This window comes from Amblyomma maculatum, chromosome 3, assembly GCF_055883805.1.
Source record: "Amblyomma maculatum isolate TAMU_Amacu chromosome 3, ASM5588380v1, whole genome shotgun sequence".
Classification (NCBI taxonomy): Eukaryota; Metazoa; Arthropoda; class Arachnida; order Ixodida; family Ixodidae; genus Amblyomma; species Amblyomma maculatum.
Window position 1 is genome coordinate 23023218 of NC_139346.1, and position 26769 is coordinate 23049986.

At 46.7% G+C, this 26769-nt stretch overlaps 1 protein-coding gene across 1 annotated transcript; it reads left to right on the forward strand.

Moving 5' to 3' along the window:
* Positions 1-5316: 5316 nt before the first annotated feature.
* LOC146194337 (putative ATP-dependent DNA helicase HFM1) lies at positions 5317-26589 on the forward strand. The gene is made up of 6 exons (XM_084596529.1): positions 5317-5350; positions 10140-10210; positions 14910-15054; positions 21644-21792; positions 26340-26408; positions 26464-26589. The coding sequence occupies exons 1-6, from the start codon at positions 5317-5319 to the stop codon at positions 26587-26589; spliced, it is 594 nt and encodes a 197-aa protein (XP_084452655.1).
* Positions 26590-26769: the final 180 nt, after the last annotated feature.

Here is a 26769-nt window from a genome sequence, read left to right on the forward strand (position 1 = left end):
CACGCGCCTAGGATAACTGACTACGTATGGCTCAGCATCCTTTTCGACTTTGATGCGGTACTCAGTCAACATGACTCCAAGCCCAGACGTTAGCTTTGGGTATGACGCCAAGAAGTTGGGGACATCAGTTGATTGTGCGAGAGTTTCGTCTAGCTCAAAAGGGCGTTGTAGAATCCCAAGTGTATCTATAGCTGGTCGACTGAGCAGCGGTTCTTTTAATCCTTTGATAATGAAGACTGCTTCTTGGACTTAGTGTTGCGTCAGGTGACTGTTGCATCGATGTAGCCAACAGTGCCTATCGCTGTCTAGCCTGGGCCTATCAACAGCTGTTGCGTTGACTTGATGGGTCCCATGACGGTTCTGTCGTGATGGTCGTGTGCGATTGCAGACACATTCGCGCCGTTGTCGACCTTGAAGGTAAAATGCAAGTTGTTCACGGTAGCAGTAATCCTCCACAGCGTGTTCGCTCCCACTTTGATTACGCCTAGATATAGCTCTCCGAGATCTTTTGGTCGTTGTCGGATATTCGAGGTCTCGTCCTTCGGCTTAGACATGCAGACGCGGGCGTAGTGGCCTTTTTCCCACACTGGTTGCACGTCTTGTCTATCGCGGGACACTGTCTTCGTGTGGTCAGGCACACCACCACACCACTTGCAGCGTTCGTCTCCCGTCTTGTGTGTACGTTGAGGGCGCGACTTGAAAGGCACCTTTGCTTCGTTCCGGCGAGTTTTGACGTTTATCTGGCCGCGAATGTCTCCCATGGCGAGAGCTGGCTGTTCGATGGAGCGAATTTCCTTGTGTTGAAGTTTCACGCTCTTTGAATTGCGAGCAGCTGTGATTGCTTTTTCGAGAGTGAGTTCTGCGTCAAGCTGCAGGCTCTCGCTGAGTTTTACGTCTCGCAAGCCGACCACGAGCCTGCCCCGAATCAGTTCGTCTTTGAGAGTTCCGTAAACGCATCTTTCGGCCATCTTGAACAGTTCAGTCGCAAATGCGTCGACGTTTTCATGCTGCTATTGTTTCCGAGATTTAAATCGCGCTCTCTCATAGATGACATTCTTTCGAGGTAGGAAATGCTTTTCAAAAGCACTCACCACGGCGGAGTATGATGCCATCTGTTCGTCTGTCAGTTTCAAAGCAGCGAGCACGTCCTCCGCTTCTTCGCCCATGGCGTAGAGTAATGTGTTGATTTGCGTCGTCTCGTCCTGTCCTGACTGACCGGAGATGAGTCGGTAGCGTTCCCACTTGCGATGCCATCTTGTCCAATCTTCAGGCTTGCGGAAATCGAGCTTTGTCGGCAGTTCCACAGCGAGCGGGTTGAACGTCATTCTCGGAGTGCCGCTCGCGCGCTCTTCGTTCGCGCCGCGAGTGTCTCGCATGACGCTGCGGCCGCTTACGTTGGGCTCGCTGTCCTTCTGGGTGTCTCTGCTGCGTTGGTTATCCCGCCGCTGCCACCATGTGGTAGACGTAGCCGGTATAACAAACAAAACTGTTTATTTATGCATCAGGTAATGGCGCCCGCTTTCGCTCTGCTTGGCGCGGTCGCCCATGCCGTGGTCTCCCGGCGGTGCGCCTGGTTAGCTTGCCGCTTGGGGCGCTGTCGTCAGTGGCGCCCGCCATTACGTGGGAAGGAATAAGAAGGGATAAGAATTACGTGGGAAGGGAGAAGAAGTACGGAGGATGTCAAAGTATGCAAAGAATTAAGACAAGGCTGTCCTCTATCACCGGTGCTGTTCATGCTTTATACGATAAACCTGGAACGGAGGATACAAGACAGTAACCTAGGTTTTAACCTGTCATATAGATTAGGTGGAAAGGCGGTAGAGCAGCGCCTCCCCGGTTTGATGTATGCAGACGATATTGTGCTGCTAGCTGAGAGTCTGGAAGAATTGCAAGCTCTAATTAAGTATTGCGGAGACGCTCTAGGCTTCAGTTTCAGCGTAGTTAAGTCGGGTCTGATGATTTTTAACGGCTCAACTGATCAGGGTCTTAAAATACAAGGCCTTGAAATACCTAGAGTAGCAGAATATAAATATCTGGGGGTATGGGTAAACGAAGGATTGGCATACATTGGAAAGCATGAGCAATCACTTAAGACCAAAGGGCGAAGGAATGCCCGGATAATGAAGCATAAGGCATTGTGGGGATACAATAGGTATGAGGTTTTGAGGGGTATTTGGAAAGGAATTATGGTGCCCGGATTTATTTTCGGAAATGCGGTTTTGTGCCTAAAATCAGAGGTACAGTCGACATTAGAAACAAATCAGAGATCCGTTGGACGATTAGCACTAGGTGCCCACAGCAAAACCACAAATGAGGCGATACAGGGAGATATGGGCTGGGCATCTTTCGAAGTGCGGGAAGCTCACAGTAAAATATTATATGAGGAACGCATGAGGAAATTGGACAGTAACAGATGGGCAGCTAAAGTATTTAAATACCTGTACCTAAAAAGCGTTGACTCACAATGGAGGAAAAGAACTAGGAAACTAACTAGTAAGTATGCTAGTAACAAGGACGGAGAAATAAAGAGCATTAAGCAACAGGTGAAAAACACAGAAGGTAAAAATTGGATAAATTCGGTGGAAAAGAAACAGAGTGTGGAATTATACCGAAATAGGAAAATGCAGATCAGGAAGGAAGATTTCTTTGATAACTCAAGAGGCAGTGCCCTACTTTTTGAAGCTAGATCAGGGCGCCTTAGAACACGCAGCTACAAAAATAAATTTAACAATGGAGATGACGCATGTGCTGTATGTGGAAACTCCAGTGAAACAATTGCCCATATTATACTCGAATGTAATGGTATCCATCCGGAAGTTGGTGCAGGCGCAATCACTATTCCTAAAGCTCTGGGGTTTAGAGACAACAGCGGCCGGGTGAATAAACCGGCGGTGGAAACTAGCAAAAAACGACTGGAAGATTGGTGGCTTAAAAGCAGAGAAGTGACATAATGTTAGTAATGTAGGAACAAAACTTAATAAATAGAATGCTGGTTTAGTTAACCATTCTAAATCAATAATTAAGATATAGGGAGAAAAATGAGCATGATAGCTACTGCTACCACCCCGTCTCAAACAGGACGCTCCTATATTCCATCCATCCATCCATCCCGCAACAGATGATTGATTGCATGACGCACCGAACGAAACGTCGCTGATCTCCTTATCTGAATGCGCCTATACCCAGCTGAGCGGTACACTCCTTGTCTTCTAATAGTGCTCCCGTTAGGGTTCCACAAACATATCAGGCACGTGCCGTGCTGGAAAAGATATCGCAGCCTTCACAACCTAGCTTCGACACAGCAGTGGCCTCTTCTTATTCATCTGCTAGTTCGCAAAAATCATCATTGCGTGCTACTGATGATTTGTCCATGTTTAGCATAGAAGCCGTTGCGCGAAGCTTTTGCGCAAAAAAAAAAAGAGAAAGAAACGAGACACGCGATTACAACCAAGCGCCGATGCTTTCTGACCGTCCCATCATGCGATTGCAGTCCATGAACGGATAGCAGATGACTGTCCCGACAGTTTTGTACAAGAAAACAGAAGGAACGATGTCATGGTTCAGCCATGCCTTTTTGTCAAAGCCCTATAGAAATCGCATTAGAAACAAAGTGCATGTAGTCACAGTTACGACAATGCTTCGAGTAGAATGTTTCCTTTGGTCGACTTGAATTTATCTCTCTTCTCAACAACGCCGCATTACGTCGCGAGCTTTTAATACAATGGAAGATTACATCGTCGCGTCAACAGCTGTTTGTGCATCGGAACACATGCAGAGCTGTGTTGTATCAGGTGCACAACATTAAGTTGACGTGTTTTGTACTTCCACAACGCACACAAAACGAGGAACAGCGCACGACGAAAACCCTCTCCGTTGGCTCTGAATGCCCCCGGTTCCTCACGGTGACGTCACGACGGATGGAGAAGCGAGGTTTCTTCCTGCGCTTTCCTTCTCTGTAGCTGTCACGCGGGGGGCGGGAAATTTGAATTGCGCGCTTTCAATCGACGATTGCGCAGGTGTTTTATGCATAATCGAAAAAATAACTTCACAGGCATGATCACCAAATAATCTACTTCAAAAGCCTACAGTATTGGTATATTTGAAAACAGCTGCCGTGTCCCTTTAAGCTTTTTCCAGGTTCCTATCCTGTTTTGTTAGGATAGGAAAATGCCAGCACATTTCTGTTAGGAAGATAGTGAGAGACCGGAAAGCGTGGCGTGACATGGTCCACAGGGTCACGAAGAGTCGGACACGACTGAACGACTGAACTGAAGTGATCCTTTTTTTGTGAGAAAGAAGTCGCTAAGGACAGGGGCGATGCAGGATCCAATACCAATTCCACGCTTTTGCAGGTAAAGACCCTTGTCCCAGTTAGCGAATGTTGAGCGCAAGTAAACATCCAGCAGTTCTAAAAACCCACCCACATTCACTACAGAACAGTTCTGAAATGAAACGGCTCCGAGCGCGTCAATAGCCTATTAAACACACACTAGCAGTTCATCTTGTGGCAAAGAATAAAAAAGGTCTTTGATGTCAATTGAAAATGCCAGCACATTTCTGTGTTTATTTTGCCCCAGATAGTCAACAACCTTAGCGGAATTTTTAATAAGATAGGGGTCATCTACTTTGAGCAACGCTAAATTTTCCTGCAAGAATTGCGCTAAACGTTTCTGCCATGTGTCTCTCTCCGAGATTATAACGCGAAGCGGGCATTGTGCATTTTGGCAGAAAAAAACATATCCAAGCCCAGTTTGCGTCTTTCTTGAATTTGCTTCGCGAGGTTTTGCAACCCTAAATGTTTGCATAACTTTTTTGCCGTTGTCTTAGCTTTTTTTGAGATATCCTTGGTCCTTTTTGAGGAAATTCGAGAGTTCTTTTTCTTCATTGTGAGTAGCTATTTAGGCTTTGGTGTTTAGATACTAAAGGCGTTGATCATATAATATCTTAAGCTTAGCTTCCCTTGCTTCGAATTTCGAGAGATGCCCAGCTCGTATTCCTCTACTGCCACGTTAGTGGTGCCGGGGTGCTAATCGTCCAACCGCTCCGTGATTTATTTAAACTCTCGTCTTTACCTCTGCCTTTAGACACAATACTGCATTTTCGAAAGTAATCCCCGGCAGTATTAACTCGTTCCAAATACCCTCAGCACCGTACACCAGCTCTATAACTCATTAAGACCTGCTTCATTATCTCTTCTTCCTTATGCTTCATTGCTCATTAATTACTTGCCAGACAGGCCTCTGCAATACTGCATACACACTTTGTGCTCGCTCGCCAGAGGCTGAGCGCGCTTTATTCCTTCGCAGGTCTGCCATCATGTCGGAGGATCTGCGGTCTGTGCAGGAGGTCCGTATCCAAACCACTCGCAGCGTCTGTGTTCGACGCCTGGAAGGTGGGGGGGAGGAGTTGTCTCTGTCAATGTGAACCGAAATGGGGCCCTCAAAGGAACAGCTTGGCGATACTGGCTTGGCGCGCACTGCAGACTATTTATTTTATTTATATTTGTACATACTTTCAAGGCCTGTAGGCACAGCAAAAATTAGTGGTAAAGTCACATTATTTGCAGAACGGCAAATATAATCAAGGAACTATAAGGCACTTTGAACAGCGAGCTTGAAATTGGTGCTGTCATAAATGGTGACTGAGGAGGTGGGAAGGCGGTTCCATTCAGTGATGGTTCTTGGTAAAAAGGAAGAATGGTATAAATTAGTGCGGCAAGATGGTACTTCAACTGTGTGCTGATGATCGATGCGAGAAGAGATGTAACTGGGTCTGGTGAAAAGATTTTCTTTCAGGGAAGCAATAAGGTAGTATATTCTATGCACGTATATTCTTGCGACGTATTGAAAGGTCAGGGAGACCTAATGTTTTTTTCATGGATGTTACGCTAGAATGACGTGAATAATGGCCGGGAATCTGGGCCGCATTTGGCAAGGGTTCGTTTCATTTGGAGTTAACGGCGAGGAAATCAACAGGTGACCAGGAAGCAAAAAGGCCACGCGGCGCGATGTTGCACTTGCTTGACGTGTTCGACTTACTGGCGTCGGCTACTATCGACTGGCACCCGCAAAAAGAATGTGACCGCTTGCTCAATGGCGCCCATATTCCTAGAAGGTTACTAAAGAAAGCGGGACACTGAGTCCTTTTGGTATTAAAGATACCCTGAAAAGCTGATAGCGGTGAATTCAAATACAAGAAATTCAGAGAGGTTGTCTTTGTGAGTAATCGAGTCGAGTATATGAGCGGAAAGTCTGTAATTTGCAATTTTTTTCTCCTGGACGCCGCTGGCAAACGATTAGGGCGACACCTTCAGGCGCTTTCCCTCTTCGATGACTTCAACGGGGCTTTCTGGATGCGCCCATCCATCGGACGTTCCCAGGGGTCGCGGGCGAGATGAGACGTGGTAACGAACCATCGCGACTTGTTTTATTTATTTTTATTTTGCTCACCGGCGTGCGCCCAGTGTAAGGGGAGAAAAGGAGTGTTATTTCCGATTGATATATCTTTTGCGCTAACGAACCTATACCTAGCATAATATTTTAGCATTGCGGAAAAGATTGATGGGATACATATTTCTCGTGCACAATTTCTATGCATAACAGCAGGGTATTCAGTGCGACACAGACGCACAGAAGAAAGAGGGCCCCACGGGCGCTTACTCCAACTGTTTAATCTGGGGAAAGCAGCCTTCTCTTCTAATACACACGCATACAATGTATCAAAGAAAATGCATCAATCTTGGCATGACAGAAATGTTTGCTCACCTCATATAGGAAAACCTACGTGTCACTGATGCAATTCGAACCTGCTTTTCTTGATATTGAAAGCTTCTAGAGTTTCACAAGCCGTCCTGCCTCTACCCAGGATACTCACTTCGCGGAATCGTGGCACGCAATTGGTGCAAGCCCTGCAGTGCAAAAGTCAGTTCACCCTCATTGTTTTCAATGTCCTTGCTTGTTCCCTAAGTCGGTCATTCACGCCTGTTCAATATGGGATTTTCCACAAGACAGTGGTATCTCATAGACGACACTGCTGGCGCGTTTTAGCGAACCGCTGGCAATGTCTCTTCTAACAGCTGACCTTTTGCCTTTCGCAATTATGCGACGGCATAACTGGGCAAAGCACCCAGAAATGTGGCGCAACGAACACAACCTTGTGAATTGAAAACACAACACAGGCGCACACTACCACTGTGCCTCTTGCAAGCTGATAAGGTGCGCGGCTTTTTAGTTTTGCCTAAATCTATGTACAAAGCCAAGGCAGCACGGGCCATAAACAAAAAAAAAAATTCAGCTGTAAAAAAAGGCCAAACAAGGATCAAAACTAAGGGAGTAGAACTATTGTGCAAACGTGTGAATCTGCAAAATCTTCTTACCGAGATTTCTAACAAACAGTAAAAGTGGGGCGTTGAAGGTGTATTTTTGAAATGTTAGAACACATAAGCCCAAAACACAATTTCTTTCGATTGTGAATGAAGGCAGCAGTTTTGCATCAGTAGGTTCCTTCAACGATGTTTGAATGGCCATGAAATAACTTATCTAACAAAACGCTCAGGGGACACAGCACAGTTCTTGAAGAACACATCGATCTACATTATGCCTTTCCTGTTGACGTGGAAGACTTGTCCTATTCAGTACCGCATCCTGAACTATTTGCGTTGTTAAAGCATGCATTGACGAAAGTGGGGCTGTGCCTTTACAAAACGCCGCTGGTATTTTGGTGGATCATTTTTTAGACCTTTTAGAATTTTACCTTCGCAGCACTTTCATATCTTTTGGCGAGCAACCTTACCTGCAAACCTCGCCAGTGTGGTGCAGGGCGGCCGACTACTGTGCCCAAGGATGCGGGATCGAATCCTGGCCTCGGCGGCCGCTTTTCGATGTGCACGTTAAAGAGCCCCAGGTGGTCGAAATTTCCTGTGTCTTCCACTACGGCGTTTCTCATAGCTTTAGTCGCTTTGGGACGTTAAACCCCACAAACCAAACCGTATGCCTGCAAAATAATTAAGGAATCTGAATCGGCTCTTGCATAGCCCCTATACTTCGCAACATCTTTTTATCATTTATCGATCGCTCTTTACACGATCGTTTTATCCATTTTAATATTGACAAGGTCCTTAAAGCGTTTCGCTGCATGGACGACTTTTGATTGTTTTAAACAAGCAACGGACTCTGTAGACTGAGATTACGGTTAACAGTATTTTAGATGATTTTAGACAACTTGGAGAAGGGCTAAAATTCCCTTTTGAACTACCGGATAACGGCATGCTTGAGTTTCTTGACTTGCGTTTAAAGTGTTTGTATGGGCACATATGCTGCAGCTTATTCCCCTAGAGCGCAAAAGGGTTTTTTGCCCTGATTCTGCCCACTCAAAGGTATACTGAAAAGAGGCATCGCTACTTTTTCTTTGAGTCGTCACTCCGGAAGTTGTGCGTACATGAGATGCAAGCCAACTTTAATAACCAATTTTGAAGCCGGCTTCCCTCAGTCGGTCTTAGTGCCAGTGGCGGAAACACTTCTGAAGAAGATGAAGGCTGGTGCGAACAGGAATGAACTGGCGGGAAAAGAAAGGCCTGTTGTGGTTCCATGCGCCCACAAAATTTCTCACGGCCTGAAAAAAGTGGCAAACCCGTTTAATGTACCGCTGGCACCCCCCCGGCTTGCCCAGCTACACCGCCGCATAACGTGCGAAAGCCAAATGGTCGTCCGTCAGAAGAAGCATTGCCAGCAGTTCGCTAAGTGCGCCACCAGTGTCGTCTGTGACATTTCGTTGTCGTGTGGAAAATCCTATATTGAATAGACAGAATGTTGCGTAATGACCGACTTAGGGAACGTGCAAAATATCTTTACAACAGTGAGGGTGAGCGACTTCTTTTGCACTGCAGGGCTTGCACCAATTGTGTACCTGGTTCCACGTCGTGAGAATTCTGGGTGGAGACATACATCAAACGGCTTGTGAAACTAGAAGCCTTTTATATCAAAACAGCTGGTTCGACTTGTATCAGTGACACGTCGGTTTTCCTTTCTGTCACGCCTGCTTTGATATGATTGGTGTATTTTCCTTTACACATTGTACACGTGCGCATTAGCCGAATAGCCTATATATACCATTTGCTTTCACGTGATTAAACAGTTGGAGTAAGCCCCCGTGGTTTCCTCGTTCTTGCGTGTGACTTTGTCACGCTGATTACCCTGTTATTATGTCTGACAACCAACTAGTTCAGAAGTTAGCTCTCCTAAAGCATTTTCTAATGGACGCTTGAATCCCCTCCGCAACTAGAAATCGTTAGTCTAACTAAAAATCAACTAAACATTATTAGGCTAACTTCATTAGTGCCGAACATATGAACGATCGAAATTGGTGCTCCTCGTCTCCCCCCCTCAACTCAGACCATGCCAGCGCACAAGAAACAAGGAAAGTATCGACAGAGCCCCGTCACGAGCCCCCCCCCCCCGTCCCCCCCCCCCCCCCCGCGGCTCGTAAATTATGGGGACGTCCAATGAGCGGGTGCACACAGCAAGTCACAATGACGTCACTGGGGAGGTTCGTGCGCGGGGATGTGCCGCCCAAATCGGTTGCGAGCAGTCTCCAGGAGCACTTTTTAAAAACTGCTTGCAAATTATCTGCTTAACGCGAAGCTTTCAAATTTGACCCGAATGCTCGCAAAGACCGCTTCTATGGATTTCTTGTATTAGACTATCACCGCAAATAGCATTTCAATGACCCTTTAAATAGCACCGCGGACGTGTTTCTGTCACGACCTCTGGTACCTCGTCCGCCGACGCCAGAAGCAACCCGCGACCAGACGCAGGGGACGTGCGAACAGGACGTTCAAATCAACTCTTGTAATGTACCGTTTCCGGCCTTCACTCGAGAACAAGTTAGCAGACTTCAAGCTAAGAATAGAGTAGCTATGTTCTCCAGTGCCATATGTAAGACCTCCTTCGAGCAGTCTAGATAGCGTTTATGATGCTCCGCGCATGCTTTCCTCCTGATGGTTTTGCGACATTGCCACGTGCCAGGATCGCCCCAGTGCAAGAAAATATAGGTAGCGTTGCCCTCTTTGTCAAGCCTTTGCAAGGCGCTGGTGTATTCAGTTGTCCCCCTCTTGCCCGGTGTGTCCTTGACCCTGAACGCAGCGGGACCGTACCGGTGCTTCTTCAGCGGCTACCCTTTCTTCAACCGGATCCAGTCACGTGTCATAGACGACGTAAGTATGCGCCCCACTCGTCACACCATCGCGATGTCTATTCAAACCATAGCCTGACTCGCTTTGGGACGTTAAACCCACAAAACCAAACCTAACCAAATTAAAATATATACACTATACAGTGCCAGTGCGCTGTATATTATATAGCAAGCACCCAAAGAAAAGGGAAGCGCCTGCGTGGACACTGAATTCGTCCAGGTATACACGCAACACAAAACTTAAGATGCCGCCTCAGGAGCTCACTCATAATAATTTACATTCTGTACCATTAGAGGAGTCGTGTGCAATTCACCATGTAAGACGTCTCGATTATTGTAAAAAAAAAAAAGTCGAAATGTCAGTTCTCTGTTTAACTTGCAGGAGCGACAAAGGCGTAAATATATGGAATTTATTTTTCTTGCTGTTCGTTCTCATATATCAGCTTAGACTTATGCGAAAGCCCAGGAATTATATGTGTGTGTTTGGAACCTGAGAATGCAAATCTGATAATACAGCTTTCGTGAATTTTCTGCTCTTCACAGCTAATGTCCACTTACTCCGAAGCTATTTTCTGCTTCCATTTTGAAAAGTTCGAGTATTTTTTTATTACATAGCATTCGAGAGGGGCGTGAATTCGTAAAAAAGTTGCCAGTTTTGCGCTCTTCTTGTATAGAGTTGTAGAGGGTAGCGTTAAGGACTTGGGGGTGGGTGCCCAGGCGAGACCAGTTCGCATTTAGAAAGGAGTGTGACATTTTGTCGATTAGAAGAGGGAGGAACTCTTGATGAAAAAAGCAGAGGAAAAAAGGGCTGGGATTATCTCTTTTACACAGATTACTGCGAAAGCAAAAGAAGTTGCAATTTCAGCTGTACATGTGGCGCCACCTGGGAGCCGCAGCGTCAAACTGCAAGGTTTAACTGTGGCTTCCGTGATCAGCAGTAGTCAACTGGTAGGCTTCATCGTGGAGGCCACTAGAGGCCACAAACTTGTGGCGTCATCTTGGAACCGTCGTGAAGAATATCGTGTTTTACCATACGTGGAGCCTCTTTATAATAATAGAAATCATGCACCACGGTGGCCCAGCGGCGGAGACTCTTGGCTACTGAACCCGAGTTCTCGCGTTCGAATCCACTCGGGTGTTCTTTATTTAGCGTAAATTCACTCCAAGCGGTCATGATCAGTCATTGTTTAGTCAAAGGCTCCAAGCTGGCGAGCTTGAAAGACTCGTCGGGGATAATCGCGCGTTGGAGCCACAAACTGAGTTCCAATTGTGAGGCCACGTGTTTGCAGCCTAACGAAACATTAGATAATCACAGCGACTGCACAAGAACGAAAGACAATATTCTTGGCCCATGGTAGTGCAGGGGGTAGCGTAGAGGCAGTACATCCGCCTCGTCGCACAGATGATCGTGGTTCGAATCCTGGTGACGCGCAGTTCTCCACCGCGTTCAAAAAGAAATTAGCGGTGGTTTAGTTTCGGTTAAATCTAGTGAGAAGCGGTAGCTTCACGAAGCTTTGCCAGGCTTAGCCACGTGAAGCTACCGCTTCTCACCAGGTTTCACCAAAAGTCCCCCATTTCACATACGGCTGGCGGCGGGACGTCATGACTACAGCGCCTCAACGCACGTCGCCCTCAGTGGCTGTGCACGTGACCTTTGACCTTGACTTTTGACCTTTTCCTTGTCCCCCTATCGTGTAACTTAAGGTTTGACCTTGGATAAACCTTGAAAGACATTGTGACACTTGGCTCTCTCAAAAACGCGCGTCTTTAAAATTGCGTAAATAGGTTTGGGACGCGACCTGATGCCGGTGAACACCTCCGGCAACGCACTCCTTCACCAGAATAGAATTTTGCCACCCTGGTGGAGTAATCGGCTACAACCTCCTATAACCCTGGCCCTCGTTACATAGCGGCTGTGAAGGAACTGACCACGCAGTGACGCAGCGGAGGGTGCTATGAATTCCTGGCCCCGGACCATAACCAACTTTATTACTCTTTGAGGTGCGTGTTTAAAACGCGCTGTGGTTTAATTCGACCTGCAGTGCCGCATACCAGATCAAGCGTACGCTGGGCGACGCGGAGATGAGGTTAAGTTGCGGAGTCACGTTTTGAGGGGCGCCGTCCCTTCAGAGAGACTCCTCGGACGCTTGCCGCCGTAGGAGGCGGCGTAGTGAACAGGTACGGTTGGGCTCCGGACAGGCCGCCATTAGGAAACTGACCTTGGCAACGTTTATTGCTAGAAGCTAAGCTAGTGAGGCTAGTTCAGCAGTGCCGTTCGTTGAACTAGCGGGCAGGAGATATATAATATAATAAATGGTGAGAATTTATCGTGTTATCGAGGTTTATCGCAGAAACGAGAATTCCGGGTTGGGTTCTTTGTCAATAAGCATATCGGTAGAAGGGCAGCCTAGAGATCTATGGAACGGAACACGATAGGCGTAACGTTAAGAGATAGGAAGCGAGCAGAGTGGGATAGAGAAATAACCCGCATTGATGACATTCTGGTGGAATGGAGGGGTTGGCAGAAAGTTAGGCGGGTGGATGAGGTTAGGGAGTTTGCAAGGTGTCACGATTCTGGTCCATGTACGGGTATTAAGGCTCCAGGTACACATGATGAGGTGGACGAAAGATGAATTTATACAATATTTACAGTCATGGTACAGGGCACAACAATACCGGCATGGGGGCCGAAAGTTACTGGCTTCACGCGACTGTCTTCGCACATGCAGCGACGGCCAGGGAGATTCCGCCACGTCCGCTCCAGAATCGCAGCACTGCACGCGACGGCTCTCTCGACGGTCTCGACGGGTCTCGTCCGACCATCGGCCGAGCGCCTTCTTTTATAGGGGCTAGAAAGCCGTTGGTCTTCAAACTGTCCAAACCGGACGCTGTAGTCGGCCACGGGCCAATCGAGAGCACGGGATTTCCGCCGCGGTGCGAGGAGGCGGGAGAGGAGGGCGCGCCTTCGTGGTACCGGTGGTCGTCGAGGCGCCATAATAGTCTTTTAGTTTAGCGCTACCGCTCATTGTTACCGCCTACCGCTACCGCGTGGGCATCAGTACGCATGCGCAAATAACCCCGAGGCCGACAGATGGCGCCACATTCTTGTCAAACTCCGCCGGACTCCGCACGCAGGGGCCAATCAGCGCGTGCTGTGCTCACGGCGCGCGGTAGCGGTATACGACCGCGGTAAGTGGCAGCGGCAAACTAAAAGTCTCTAATAGAGAGTTTTAGTTTACCGTGATCCGCTCCCGCGAACTGCGCATGCCCAAATCCCTTTGACGCTGATAGATGGCGCCACATACTTGAGGTTGCCCGGACTTTTCGGAAATGCGGTTTTGTGCCCAAAATCAGAGGTACAGTCGACATTAGAAATAAATCAGAGAGCCGTTGGACGATTAGCACTAGGTGCCCACGGCAAAACCACAAATGAGGCGGTACAGGGAGATATGGCCTGGGCATCTTTCGAAGTACGGGAAGCTCAGAGTAAGATATTATATGAGGAATGCCTGAGGAAATTGCACAGTAACAGATGGGCAGCTAAAGTATTTAAATACCTGTACTTAAAAAGCGTTGACTCATAATGGAGGAAAAGAACTAGGAAACTAGCTAGTAACCATGCTAGTCATAAGGACGGAGAAATAAAGAGCATTAAGCAACAGCTGAAAAACACAGAAGGTAAAAATTGGATAAATTCGATGGAAAAGAAACAGAGTGTGGAATTATATCAAAAGTGGAAAATGCAGATCACGAAGGAAGCTTTCTTTGATAACTTAAGAGGCAGCGCTCTAAGTTTTGAAGCTAGGTCAGGGTGCCTTAGAACACGCAGCTATACAAAAAGAAATTTAACAATGAAGATGACGCATGTGCTGTATGTGGTAACTCCAGTGAAACAATTGACCATATTATACTCGAATGTAATGGTATCCATCCGGAAGTTGATGCAGGCGCAGTCACTGTTCCTGAAGCTCTGGGGTTTAGAAATACCGGCCGGGTGAACAAACCGACGGTGGAAACTAGCAAAAAACGACTGGAAGATCGGTGGCTTAAAAGGAGAGAAGTGACATAATGCTAGTAATGTAGAAACAAAAATTTAATAAATAGTATGATGGTTTAGTTAACCAATATAAATCAATAATTAAATATAGGGAGAAAAACGAGCATGATAGCTACTGCTACCACCCCGTTCAAAGGGGACGCTCCTATATTCCATCCATCCATCCATCCGGCACATAGACCTGCCGCGTCGGGGCCAATCAGCTTGTGATCCCCGCCCACTCACTGTAGAGGGTTACGGTGGCGGATCGCGGATCACGGTAAACTAAATCTCTTTAATTGGCAACTGCTCGGACAAGCCCAGACACGCCAGACGTTGGGGACTCCTAAGTGCGCCGGTTCCATGCGGAGCATCGCCGGCTTGTAAGCGGCCGTCAGGTGCTTGCCCGCTCGACTCCTGTCGTCGGCCGCTGCAGGAGCACAATCACAAGGGGTTAAGTGGACGCAGCTAGCACAGGACCGGGGTAATTGGAGGAGTAGAGAGGAGGCTCTGCAGTGGTACCCCGGCTAACGGCGATGGGTGGCGTAGGAGCGTTTTCGCACTAATATTACAGACCCTTCCGCACCCACAATTCAGTGCACGGAATGTGAGGATCACGTAGGCATGTGACGGCTCACTGGCGAAAGATGAGCGACACCAAGCACTCGGATTGTCGTCGTCGCAGGTGCTGCACAGCGATGCGCCTCTGGTGGTGAGCGCTCCCACGGGTTCGGGCAAGACAGCCGTCCTTGAGCTGGCTCTGGTGCGCCTGCTGAACGGCGGAGGACAGCAGCCAGAGGAAGGGGACGGAGGCCCGAGAGCACTCTACGGTACGCCCACCAGCGGCCTGCGTGATGCGACTGGTCTGTGGTACACACAACAGTGCACACAGACGGGCTTGGTGTTTATTTTTTGAAGCCGGGAAGTTGCGCGGAGCTCGAGTGGGGGCCTCGAAAAAAAATATTAGCAGGGATTCAACTAAGGTTAAACCGAGTTAGAAAGCGTGTGTTTAATTCGGTTTAGCTGTCGGTCAGTATTTGTTTTTTTCCTCTAATTTTCGATTTGGTTACGCTGCATCATATACACAACTTAAGCAACGTTTTGACGCATACGGCGGCTTCTCCCCCTTTCCAACTCAGCGCTTCTTCGGCCGAGGCAGTAGAAGAAGCCGGCTCACTCGCCATCCTGGCGGGGTTGGACGTTTACCTTTTAGTGTTTTTATTCTTATTTTTATTTTTATTTCTCTATTTTTGATATTACATATATTTATTTATCCTTCTTGTTATTTTTAGTTGTGAGTTTATTATTATGTTCAACTAATTATGATAGATTACTATTTAATAGTATTTGCTACTAATTACCATGATAAATATCATTTTTACAAACCCTACTAATGCTTTCATTAGTGATGGTATACACGAAAGGAAAGGCGCTCCTTCTGTCTCGCACATTCTAAAGGCCGGGGTCAGACCTCCTGAAATAGTGTATTATGATGAGGAAATGAATATTTGCGCGATGTTCTCATTCATTTGTGTGTATAATTCTTTAGGAAGTGTAAGCACTGCTTTTGCTCTCATGTACATATCCATTTTTGATTGTGCTGTGAAATCCACTGCGAGATGCTGCCTGTAGGCCCCCAGGGCCCAGTCAAGCTGTCTGTGACAGCTTTTTTCCTGGTGGACCCCCAACTTGTAGGTTGGAAATAATGTGGATTTCGATTCGGATTTGGAAATGCCAAGGTTGCACTTAAGTTTGCTTAGGCGCAGTAATGCGATAGCTTTCTCTCAGTGCTGTCAATTATGCTGCTGCGTGTTCTTTTGTTTATGCACTTGTTGATTAATCAATTAATGTATTTGCTTAACTGATAAGCGCTTAACTAATTAATCTAAGCAATGAATTGATCTACCAGTTTTACAGTAACGGTGTAAGTAAACTAAACAGTTTTTTCGCTTACGTAAGTAAATAACCATTTAGGTAAATAGATTGGTTGGCTAGGTGAGTAACTAATTGACCTAATGATGAAATGGCTCAATTTCAAACTGAATAGGGGAAGTTATTGTTTTATTCGTTGAATTTATAATTTATGCAAGTCATTAACATTTCAGTGACATTATTATTGTCACTATTTACATAACTGCTTAATTTAGTATTGCATTGATTTCCTATTCGATTCAATTGATGAATGATAGTTGGGGCGGACGCGCTCTGATAATAGGCTGTTTACAAAAATCTGCCGACACACTCTCGTGACGCAACTCATGAGGGAAGAAATTTCATCGCAATAAAAAAATTCTACAAAAAAAGTACTGAAAAATTCTAGGGACTTTGGATTACTAGAATGTGATAAGGCAAGCGCCTCTATGCGCGATGGTCCCTCCTGTTTTCACTCTCACCTTCGCGATAGCGTAAGCTAACAGCCAACATACAAAGCCTCGTTTTAACCGAGCCGTATGAACCTGCCTGCGTGGCCTAGGGATACATGGGTCTTGGCTGATTCTGATATCATCCGCCCATATGAAAGGAGCCCCAGCCAAGCGTAGTGCCAGGAAGCTCTACGTCCAGTTAGTGCTCGGCAATGTCAGCTGCCAGCCACCACGTACGTAACGAAAGTGTTACGCACGGTCGGAAACGATCCGCGAGCCATTAAAGGATATCACCTTAAAATTGACATATAGCTTAGTGATAATTTGGCTGCCACGAAATCAAGGAGCGCTTTCTCAGCGATATTTGCTCCGAGATAGCACAAGTTGTGGGTTGCATCTCGGGGGAACCTGCCTAGGAGGTTTCTGACGACGCAACAAAATAAACGAATACAGCTGCGATAAGCTAGAAGACTTAATCGCTCAGAAAAAGCGTCAACGTACAAGTGAAGGACGAGTACGAGTCTAAAAAAATCTGAAATGAACGACCGAAACGGCAGCTTCTTGAGACACCTCTTTTAATTTCGGGATATGAGTTCCACAATCTCATCCAAAGTTTAATTACAGCCGGAGCCAAATCCTAGCGTGCGATTTGTATCGTGTATTTTACTACTTTACCTTTTTCTATTCTTTTTAATTATAACTTTTTGTTTTGCTTTATATATTGTTTATACGCAGGGATATTATAAAAACTACTTTATGTCTTTTCTTTCTTTTTTTGTGAACACAAGGCTCGGATCTTCATCAAACTTGCCGTCACAATCATCGTCTTAAAGAAGAGATTCTTTCTTAATGATAGTGGATTTCATCCAGTTGGTGTCACCTAATAAAGTAGAGCTTTTATTTGCTCAAAGTAACGTATTATTTGTTCATTTATTGCATAAGACAAGGAACCAATGGAACCATCTGCAACCTCAATTGTCGTAATTACCGACGCACTCCTATGAAAATCAGCGAAAAACATGTTTATTCCCTAAGGTCTTACTGTATTCGCCCCACTTATTGGGCTAACTTATTGCTTTTTTCATTTATTGTAGTGGTCATAATTCTTAAGCCTGACGGTACATGTCACTCATGCACCACCAGGAATAAATAGTATTCTCTGAAAAATGAAGGGATACCCTGAAACGAACACCGCTAACCCAACAGTTCGGCACCACCTTGGCACTTTTTTGGAGCCCAATGATTCAGGAACAATCGTGCGCGGTTCTCCGAGCCCGCTGTTGTCCGTGTATTGTAAATTCCTCTACACTCTGCTCCTCTTTTTTCTCCCACTCCGCCGCAAGGATCCCATCTCAAGGAGGCAATTACTACGACGGAAAAAAACAGTTTCCTTCTTCCTAGGTGACCATCGAGGATTGTGAAGGAAGTTAGCAAGGATTCGTTGATGGTCCGTGCATTAGCTAGAAAAGCGTATAAAGTGAGGGGAACGGCGAAATTTCGGGGTCGACTTGGATGATTCTGCAGGGCTTACAAGGCATTTTGTCCATATTTTTCCGCGAACCATCACTAAAAAAGAGGTAAGAAAGGGCGGTATGAGTGACGTGCGCACATTGCCCTTTTGCGTAATGACACGGGGTGACCCTTGCAGCATTGCGAAGACCATGCATATACGCTTACGGCAGGCAGTGCTCAGCATGCTCGAGATGCACTCTCCTCGCTCTCAAAGTTCTTTCTCAATACCGCTTCTCTACCGAGGTATCAAATATTTCATCACTACAGAAGTCTGCGGAGGGTTTTCAGACTCTTGTGGCGACACACACTGGGCATACTTCCGCGTAGCCTCCGTTTTGTAATCATCCGTCCCAGCGTAACATGGCCACACGCTCGACTGCCTTATCGATAAAACACAGCGTCACCCGAGGCATGCGTCACAGACGGCGGCTACAAAAACAGGCTGCCCGGCTGGAAAGCACGGCATAGAGAGCACGGCATTGGTTCTAGGAATAGCAGGAGGGAGTTACTAGTTTAGTTTGTAGAGCGTAATAAGTCAAGAATCACGAATACCTTCTTCAGCAAACGGAAGAACCGGAAATGGACTGCGTTCAACTCCCGCCATTATTCAAGATGTAGAGGTAATCGGGAAAGTGCGACGCAGTGACCACAGGATGGTGAGGCCCCGAATTAGCCTAAATCGGAAGAAGGAACGCAACAGATTAGTAAGAAGGAAACCCATCAACGAATTAGCGGTGAGGGGGAGGGCAGAAGAGTTCAGGATCTCGCTATAGAAGAGTTATTCAGCTCTAACCGAGGATGGCGACGATACCCTAGAAGCAATGAACAATAATTTCAGAGATATCATTACTGAGTGCGCGGTAGAAGTAGGCGGTAGGATAGTTAGAGAGGATACCGGTAAGCTGTCTAAGGAGACGAAACATTTGCTTAAAAAACGCCACTGTATGAAAGCTTCCAATTCAACAGATCAGATATAATTGACCGAGATATCAAAGCTAAGCAATAAGCGTGAGGTGGCCGATATAAGGAAGTATAAAATGGAGGAAATTGAGCATGCTGTAAAGAACGGGGGAAGCCTTAAAGCGCTAAAGAAGAAATTTGACATAGGCAAAAACCAGATGTATGCGCTAAGGGACAAGGCGGGCAACGTCATCACGAATATTAGACAAGATAGTCAAAGTAGCCGAGGAGTTTTATACAGATCTCTACAGTAGTCAAAGTAGTCAGGACCGTATTGAGATTGGCAGAAGGGAAAAACAGTCAGACGTTCCACCAGTGACGAAGAACGAGGTCAAGAAAGCATTAGAAACTATGAAAAGGGGAAAATCAGCTGGAGAGGATCAGATAACTACAGATTTGTTGAAGGAATGGGGGGGGGGGGGATATCGTGCTAGAAAAACTGGCCACCCGGCCTACGCAGTGCCTGGTGTCATCGACGATACCGGACCGTGGAGGAATGCAAACATTATCCTCATCCATAAGAAAGCGGACGCTAAGGCCCTTAAAAATGACAGACCAATCAGCTTACTGTCTGTTACGTATAAAGCATTTACTAAGGTAATCGCTAATAGAATCAGGACAACATTAGACTGCAATCAAGCCAATGATCGAACAGGTTTTCGGAAACGGCACTCTACTAACGATCATAACCATACCATCAACCAGGTGGTAGAAAAATGCTCGGAATATAACCAGCTCTTATACATAGCATTCATTGATTACGAAAAAGCATTTGACTCAACTGAAACCTCGGCGGTGATACAAGCATTGCGAAATCAGGGTGTAGACGAGCCGTACGTGAAAGTGCTGGAAGATATATATAGTGGCTGCACAGCAACCATAGTTCTGCGTAAAGAAAATAACAAAATTCCCATAAAGGAAGGTGTTAGGCAAGGAGACACAATCTTCCAAGTACTATTCACAGCTTGCTTACAGGAAGTATTCAGAGACTTGGAATGGGAGCAGTTAGGGATAAGGGTAGAAGGAGAATACCTCAGTAATCTGCGATTTGCTGATGACATTGCCTTTCTAAGAACACTGGGGATGAACTGCAAATAATGGTTGTTGACCTAGACAGGAAAAGAAGAAAGGTAGGCTTAAAAATTAATATGCAGAAGACTAAGGTAATGTTCAACAGCCTCGGGAAGGAACAGCAGTTCACATTGGGTAGCGAAGCACTGGAAGTAGTAGGCAAATATGTCTACTTAGGACAGGTAGTAACCGCAGATCTGGACCATGAAAAGGAAATAACAAGAAGAATAAGATTGGGATGGAGCGCATCTGGCAAGCACTCGCAGATTATGACCAGCAGCTTACCGGTATCACTCAAAAGGAAAGTACACAGCAGTTGCATCTTACCTGTACTCACCTATGGGGCTGAAAAGTGGAGGCTATCCATGAGGGTCTACTTAAGTTGAGGACAACGCAGAGGGCTATGGAACGAAAAATGATTGGGGTAACATTAAGACATAGGAAGCGTGCAGAGTGGGTCAGAGAAATAACTCAAGTTACCGACATTCTAGTGGAAATTAAGAAGAAGAAATGGACATGGGCAGGACATGTAGTGCGAAGAGAGGATAACCGATGGTCGCTTAGGGTAACAAACTGGATTCCAAGGGAAGGACAGCGTAGCAGCGGGCGGCAGAAAGTTAGGTGCGCAGATGAGGTTAAGAAGTTCGCAGGGGTCAAGTGGATGCAGCTAGCACAGAATCGGGTTAATTGGAGAAATATGGGAGAGGCCTTCGCCCTGTAGTGGGTATAGTCAGGCTGATGGTGATGATGATGAGAGAAAGATTGAGCACGGCCTTTTCATTCCGCTTCGGAGACGAGTGTGGCGTTAGTACGTTCGTCCGCTACCACTGTTAATCGAATAAACAGTCGTTACGTTTTTATGTTGGGATTCGTCCTTCTCCAGAAACGACATCTCATACTCTCATGGGGAAATTATAAATAAGGAGTGAAAGCTTATTAGCGATGCCGCTGCAGAGAGACTAGAGGGAACGATAATAAACGTCACTTTCAGATAACTGACTCCCCTGAAAGCCGCCGTTCTGCTCTTTAAGTCCACAGTTCTACCTGTGATAGACGTCCATGAACAAGCCTCGCAGCTTTCTGCGGTTAACCGGCGTCCGGCAAACCATTATAAGTCAATAATGTGGAAACGTAGGCTAGTTGGTTTTGACCTTCACACATTGTAGCAGGGCAACAGCCGACATGATAGAGAACGAGATGACACGCACGTATAGTGCTAGACTATTATATACATATATGTTACTACGTTAGGCATACGTCTTTGTACGTCTCCTGAATATTGAATCTCTTAATTGGAAGATACTTAAACATGAAAGTAAATGGTGTGGCTGTCCAGCTAAAGGAGGTCCGCGATACAACTGAGTTAGGAATACAATAGATCATAGCAAAAGCGGAAGCACCCGAGCATAAATTGGTCACGTTTTTCTTTTTGTTCGGGTTGGAGACTCTGTTCAGCAAATGACCCCTGTGCAGAGTTTCGTTTTCAGGGTATGGTTCTGTTCCATTTGCGCAGTGGCCCCTCTGAAGGCTCTGTGCCGCGAGCGGCTGGCCGACTGGAGCCCCAAGCTGGCCGGACTGGGCGTGAGTTGTGCAGAGTACACGGGAGACACGGACGACGACCGGGAACCCCCGCTGCGCGCACAGCTGCTGCTCACCACGCCGGTAACAAGAGCGTATATACCCTGTACAAGCGAAGCGATCTGGTTGCTAAGGGCAGCTTGACGTAGCGGATATGATAAAGCGAAATCACTGGTGACATTTAGGGGTGCACTTTGCTTCAGCCGTGGTAGGCGGAGGAGGTCGCAATAAGCCAATTAAATATGCTCGGGAACGTTTTGCCGTGATATATACAATACAAAATGGTCATTTTTTAAGCTACACCGGCTACACGAGTGTAGCGAAAAACCATTGGAGGTATAGGAGATTTGCTACACTGGTGCAGCTGGTGTAGGTTAAAATACTTCCCTAAAATATCAGCCGCTTGACGTCACTGCGTGCCCATTGCACGGGAAGGCTCAAATTCGCAGCGTTATTTGACAGTCGACCGCAGTCTGAAAAGGCTAAGCCTGAACTTGGTTGACCTGGTTTATAACTCAATTCTTTTCTCGTGAGTTGCACGGACAGAGAATGTCGACAGAGAGTGTTGACAGAGCATGTCCCCACGAACTGTCAATCATTAATATATTAGGAAATAATACCGTGTCTAATCCAGGAGTCCAACCACACCCTTCCGTTTCCCAGCCGAGCGTGCAAAGCACTACTCTAAGCCGACTTCCTGAGAACAATTTTGTAATTTGAAAGCCTAAGGACGCCGGAGGGCAATGAGCGAAAGGACATCTGCGTCCCTAGAAAGGAAATAGAAAAAAAATGTGGAGAAAATTTAAAACGCGGTCACCGAGTATAAGTTAGGGAGGACAACGAAAGCGTCTTAAAATCTGCGCATGCAAAGTTAAAAACAAAAAAGGAAAGAACAATCTCCCGTTTAGACATACTCGTGGCGTCATCTAGAGGTTGACATAAAACACCACAGTACAGTAGTCTTGTGCATGGTGTTAAAGTACACCATCGTATCGCGCGGCTCTCATCGCGGAGCCACAAATGAGGATGGAGCCTCGAATTAGCCTTGATTTGACAACGCATCGGCTGCGCAGGTTAATGCGAAGCCATTAAGAGGAACAATAAAGTTGTAGACTTGGGAAAAGCAACGAAACCCAGAAGGAGCTAATAACGGAAGTTATGATTTCGCATTTCCGTACGCGAGGAGACTTATGTGCATCCCTGTAATTCTCTTGAATTTGTTATTATTACTGCCGGCACAGACCAAGAAAATGTGTCAGTATCTTAAATATATAAAGAAAAATAGAAGAAGCAAGATATTTTTACTTTGTGATTGTGGCATGCGATTAATGTGCATTTGAAAGCGGTGATACTGTCGCATTTTGATGAAATAGCCCGCTAGTGAGGAAGGAACCGTAATGTCTTTTAAGAAAACTGGTTAGTGGACTGATTTGTGCTCACGAAAATAGTAGAACCCGGTAGCAGTGCTCAATTTAAAGCCGACGAGGAAAGGTCGACATAATGTCGCCAAAAGCAGTTACCTGGAACAATATGGGAGTAGTCGCTCGTGGTTGCAATCAGTCGAGAGAGAGGCAGGGAGGGTACCCTGCACTGGGAAGAGGAGCGAGAGAAGGGCCGAGGAGCACAGTTACAATTTGTCACTCAAGCCACTATCTTTGAGGAAACAAAACGATGCCTTGTATAGTATTTGAGGGCAGGCGACTGCTGCGGCCATGCACGGACCGAAGAATTTACCCTCTGTTAAAGGGCGAGGATCGAGATGGTCCAGAACACAACGCAGCTTTTATCTTTCGCTCATAAAAGTAGGGCACTCAAACATCGTAGCTTCCACAAGCAGGGCTGCCGGCCAACCCCATTTAGAAGGCATGTTGGTTAGTAAAACCAGCACCGCGCTATATATACAGCACATCATTTCTAGGAAAAGGAAGCACACCAGCACAAACACGAGCTGGTGCGCTGCCTTTTTTTAGAATGTCCTACCAACTCGCCCATCAGTCTGCGCTATTACAACAATTCTGCTTCGCGGCGTACTACGTTCTGTGGAAGGGGAAGGAGCAGTCCTCTGTTGAGGCTACTGTTAGCTAAATTACCCCATATTCCACGCACAAAGCGTGAACTCCAACGCCAAAGCCCTCACTCTGCCTCAACTAGATGTCCGTTGTTTTGGGCAGCATATCTGCCTAGTGATTTCCTTTGCTGCTGAGGCTGTGCTCACTCACAAATGATGTCGCCACATTTCAATTTGGCGGCATGGTACAGTTTGCGGATCTCTGCAATCAATTGTTCATGCGACCCTTGATCATGGCAACTTTAGAAAAAAGTGAAAACTGTCTAATCATGTGGCTGTTCTTCGCTGAAGACCTCAACTGCAGCGCGCATTAGCTAGTTTCGCACGAGTTGAAGAGGTCGTCTTGAACTTCATCATGATCGACCTGGACGATATCAGCACAGACCCCGAAAAACTGGTTAAGTTGATTGAGCCGTCTGTGTAGATATGTATGCGATGACGGTGGTTGAACGCAAATGATCCAACGTCATATTTTTCAGTGTAAGCAGTGATACACCCGCTTTCTTCGAAATTCCTGGAATAGAAAGAGGAACCCGCCGATTTTCATGCAAACTCCATAACCGAATCCGGTCTTGGAGCAGGAGTGAAGTGCAAAGGAAGATAAGCGCGATGAGGTTCAACGACGGGCGAATGCAGTAAGGGGCCTAATTGCCGGAAGAGCTGTAAGATGATGAAAGGCACTCTTATGAGGCGCAGTATATACAGGGTGTCCAAGCAAACATTAGCCAAGGGTTAAAAATTTAATTTTTGAAATAGTCTATAGAAACCACTTGTATACAGCTGCCAGCTATCTGGCGCACTACAGGAAATTTATATTTTGCTAATAAATAATTAATTAGTAAATAAAAGATTTTTATAATTTACGAAATATTGCGTAGCAATAAATGTGATTTGCAAAGTTGGAGAGCGCTTTCTGAAACTCCCATTTCATTATCTTCGATAAAGAAAGCCTCACGTGTATCGTTTTTTCAAGCTCTAAATAAAAGCCGCGAAATACAAAATTATCGCGTGACTGGTGCATTCGTGCACCACGATTGTGCTGCTCTTAACCGGGGTTTCAGTGAACGAAATCAGCTGCGGCCTTGGCTCCACGACCCCGTTGCAGCGGCAGGCCGATATGTCTGCGGTGGTTTCTTCGTACGCTTCAGGCAGTCGGCGCACGTGACTTGCAAGTCGTAGCGAGCTCACCGTCCTGGCCGCAACCATCGCCAACATATCGGTCTACCGCTGGGACTGGGCTGTAGAATCACGGCCGACCCAATTTCGTTCACTCAGGCGACGAAGGAGCGCGCTGCCCCCGTTGCGGCGCTGGTTACGAAGGACAACGCCGACGACGACGCGAAACGCAGGAACGAGCGCCAAACAGCATCGCTCTAAGACAAATTTTAGCATCCCCCCAAGGGATCCGCCGCACGCATCGCTAGCGCAGACGGCTTGTGCGGAAGGCACGGTCGGCGCGACGGTGTTACGGGGGGGGGGGGGGGGGGGGGGGGGCAGCGCTGCCATCGGACGATGGCGGCAGTCGCGCCGCAGGTGGATGCCTGGGCAAGAACTAAATCGCGCTTCACTACAGTCTGTGTTCTGTTTTCAACAACATGCCGAGTAAGCTTATTAGGAGTCATGTTAGCAAGATACACAGTACAGTGTATCAGCAGCTTATCGGCGCCGGCACAGCAGCAGACATGCGGTGGCCGTTGTCGCTCTGTGACGTCACTAAACATTTCAATATGGCGATCGCTGTCGGTGGGAGGAGCTTCGCGGTGTCAACTTCAGCCACTTATTTAAAGGGTGATATCAGAATCAGCCTGTCAAGACCCTTGCATTCATGTTATCCCTAGGCTACGCAGGCATGTTCATGTGGCTCGGTTAAAGCGGGGCTTTATGTTGGCTGGTAGCTTACGCTATCGCGTCATACCGATCCAGGCGTCCGTGCGGCCCCTTTCATTTGGCGCTACCTCGAACGCTGCCCCACACAGCCTACATAAGTAGACGCAGTAAAACCAGGAATCAGCGAAGTCTTAAACAAAGGCTTTCACCTTATAGCACTTTAGGGGTCCAAAGTGCCACACAAATATTTTTTTAACCGTTGGCTAAAGTTAGCTTGGACACCCGGTATGTTCTTATGGCTTCATAGCGACGTGTGTAAGTAGTAGGATGTTACCAGGCGACAAGAAGAGTTGCTGCTGTTGAAGCAAATTTAGGTAGCCGATGACGAGTACAGAGAGCTTGCGATTGTACAATTTGTAGATTCTGCATGTTCGTTTTTTTAATGGTACTAAGTATGGGAATGCTATACCGCGTTTAGCCAAACAATAGTGAACGGTACAGTTGATGCATCGATCGCACAGATGCACTTCAGACGAGCACGCCTCCGAGGTACCATTCTTCGGCAAGGAAGAATACCGGTCTTAATGCTTTCCGCGTTACCTGAAAGCACAAAATATTCAGTTAAAGAAATCTTGATGCCTCTGGTTTTTCAAATGAAAACTAAAATATGCATGCCTAGCTGTGCAAATAAATCTGAACAAGCCAACGTTTCTGCAAAAGGACTTGTCCTTCGCAGGAGAAGTGGGACATGTGCACGCGGCGTTGGCCCGAAGCTGTGCGCCCCGCACTGGTGCTGGTGGACGAGGTGAGCGAGCAGTGGCTAATTCACGGCTGGTCCTTGACACCCGGCTGCGGCGCAGGTGCAGACCGTGTCCGAGGCTGGTCGCGGCGCAGTGCTCGAGGCGGTGCTCACCAGGGCAAAGCGGAGAGGGCCTCGCCTCGTCGCTGTCTGCGGATGCGTGCAGAACGCCGCCGACGTGAGCTAATGCATGGAGATGCAAAATGTCTGAGAATTTAGAACTGCATCAACCTTTTTGCAAATTAACTTTTTCTTGAAAATTTTGAAATCTTGGAAAACAGCAGACATGACAAGAGCAGTGTGAATTTATTTCATAAAATCAACTTCAACTTTGCCAGACGATTTATAAGCAAGCTTAGGTTGTGAA

Coding starts and splice junctions, on each gene's coding strand:
- LOC146194337 (XM_084596529.1), top strand. CDS start 5,317: ATGTCGGAGGATCTGCGGTCTGTGCAGGAGGTCC. Junction 5,351..10,139: donor GCGGTCTGTGCAGGAGGTCC/GTATCCAAACCA, acceptor CCCTGAACGCAG/CGGGACCGTACCGGTGCTTC. Junction 26,409..26,463: donor CACTGGTGCTGGTGGACGAG/GTGAGCGAGCAG, acceptor GCTGCGGCGCAG/GTGCAGACCGTGTCCGAGGC.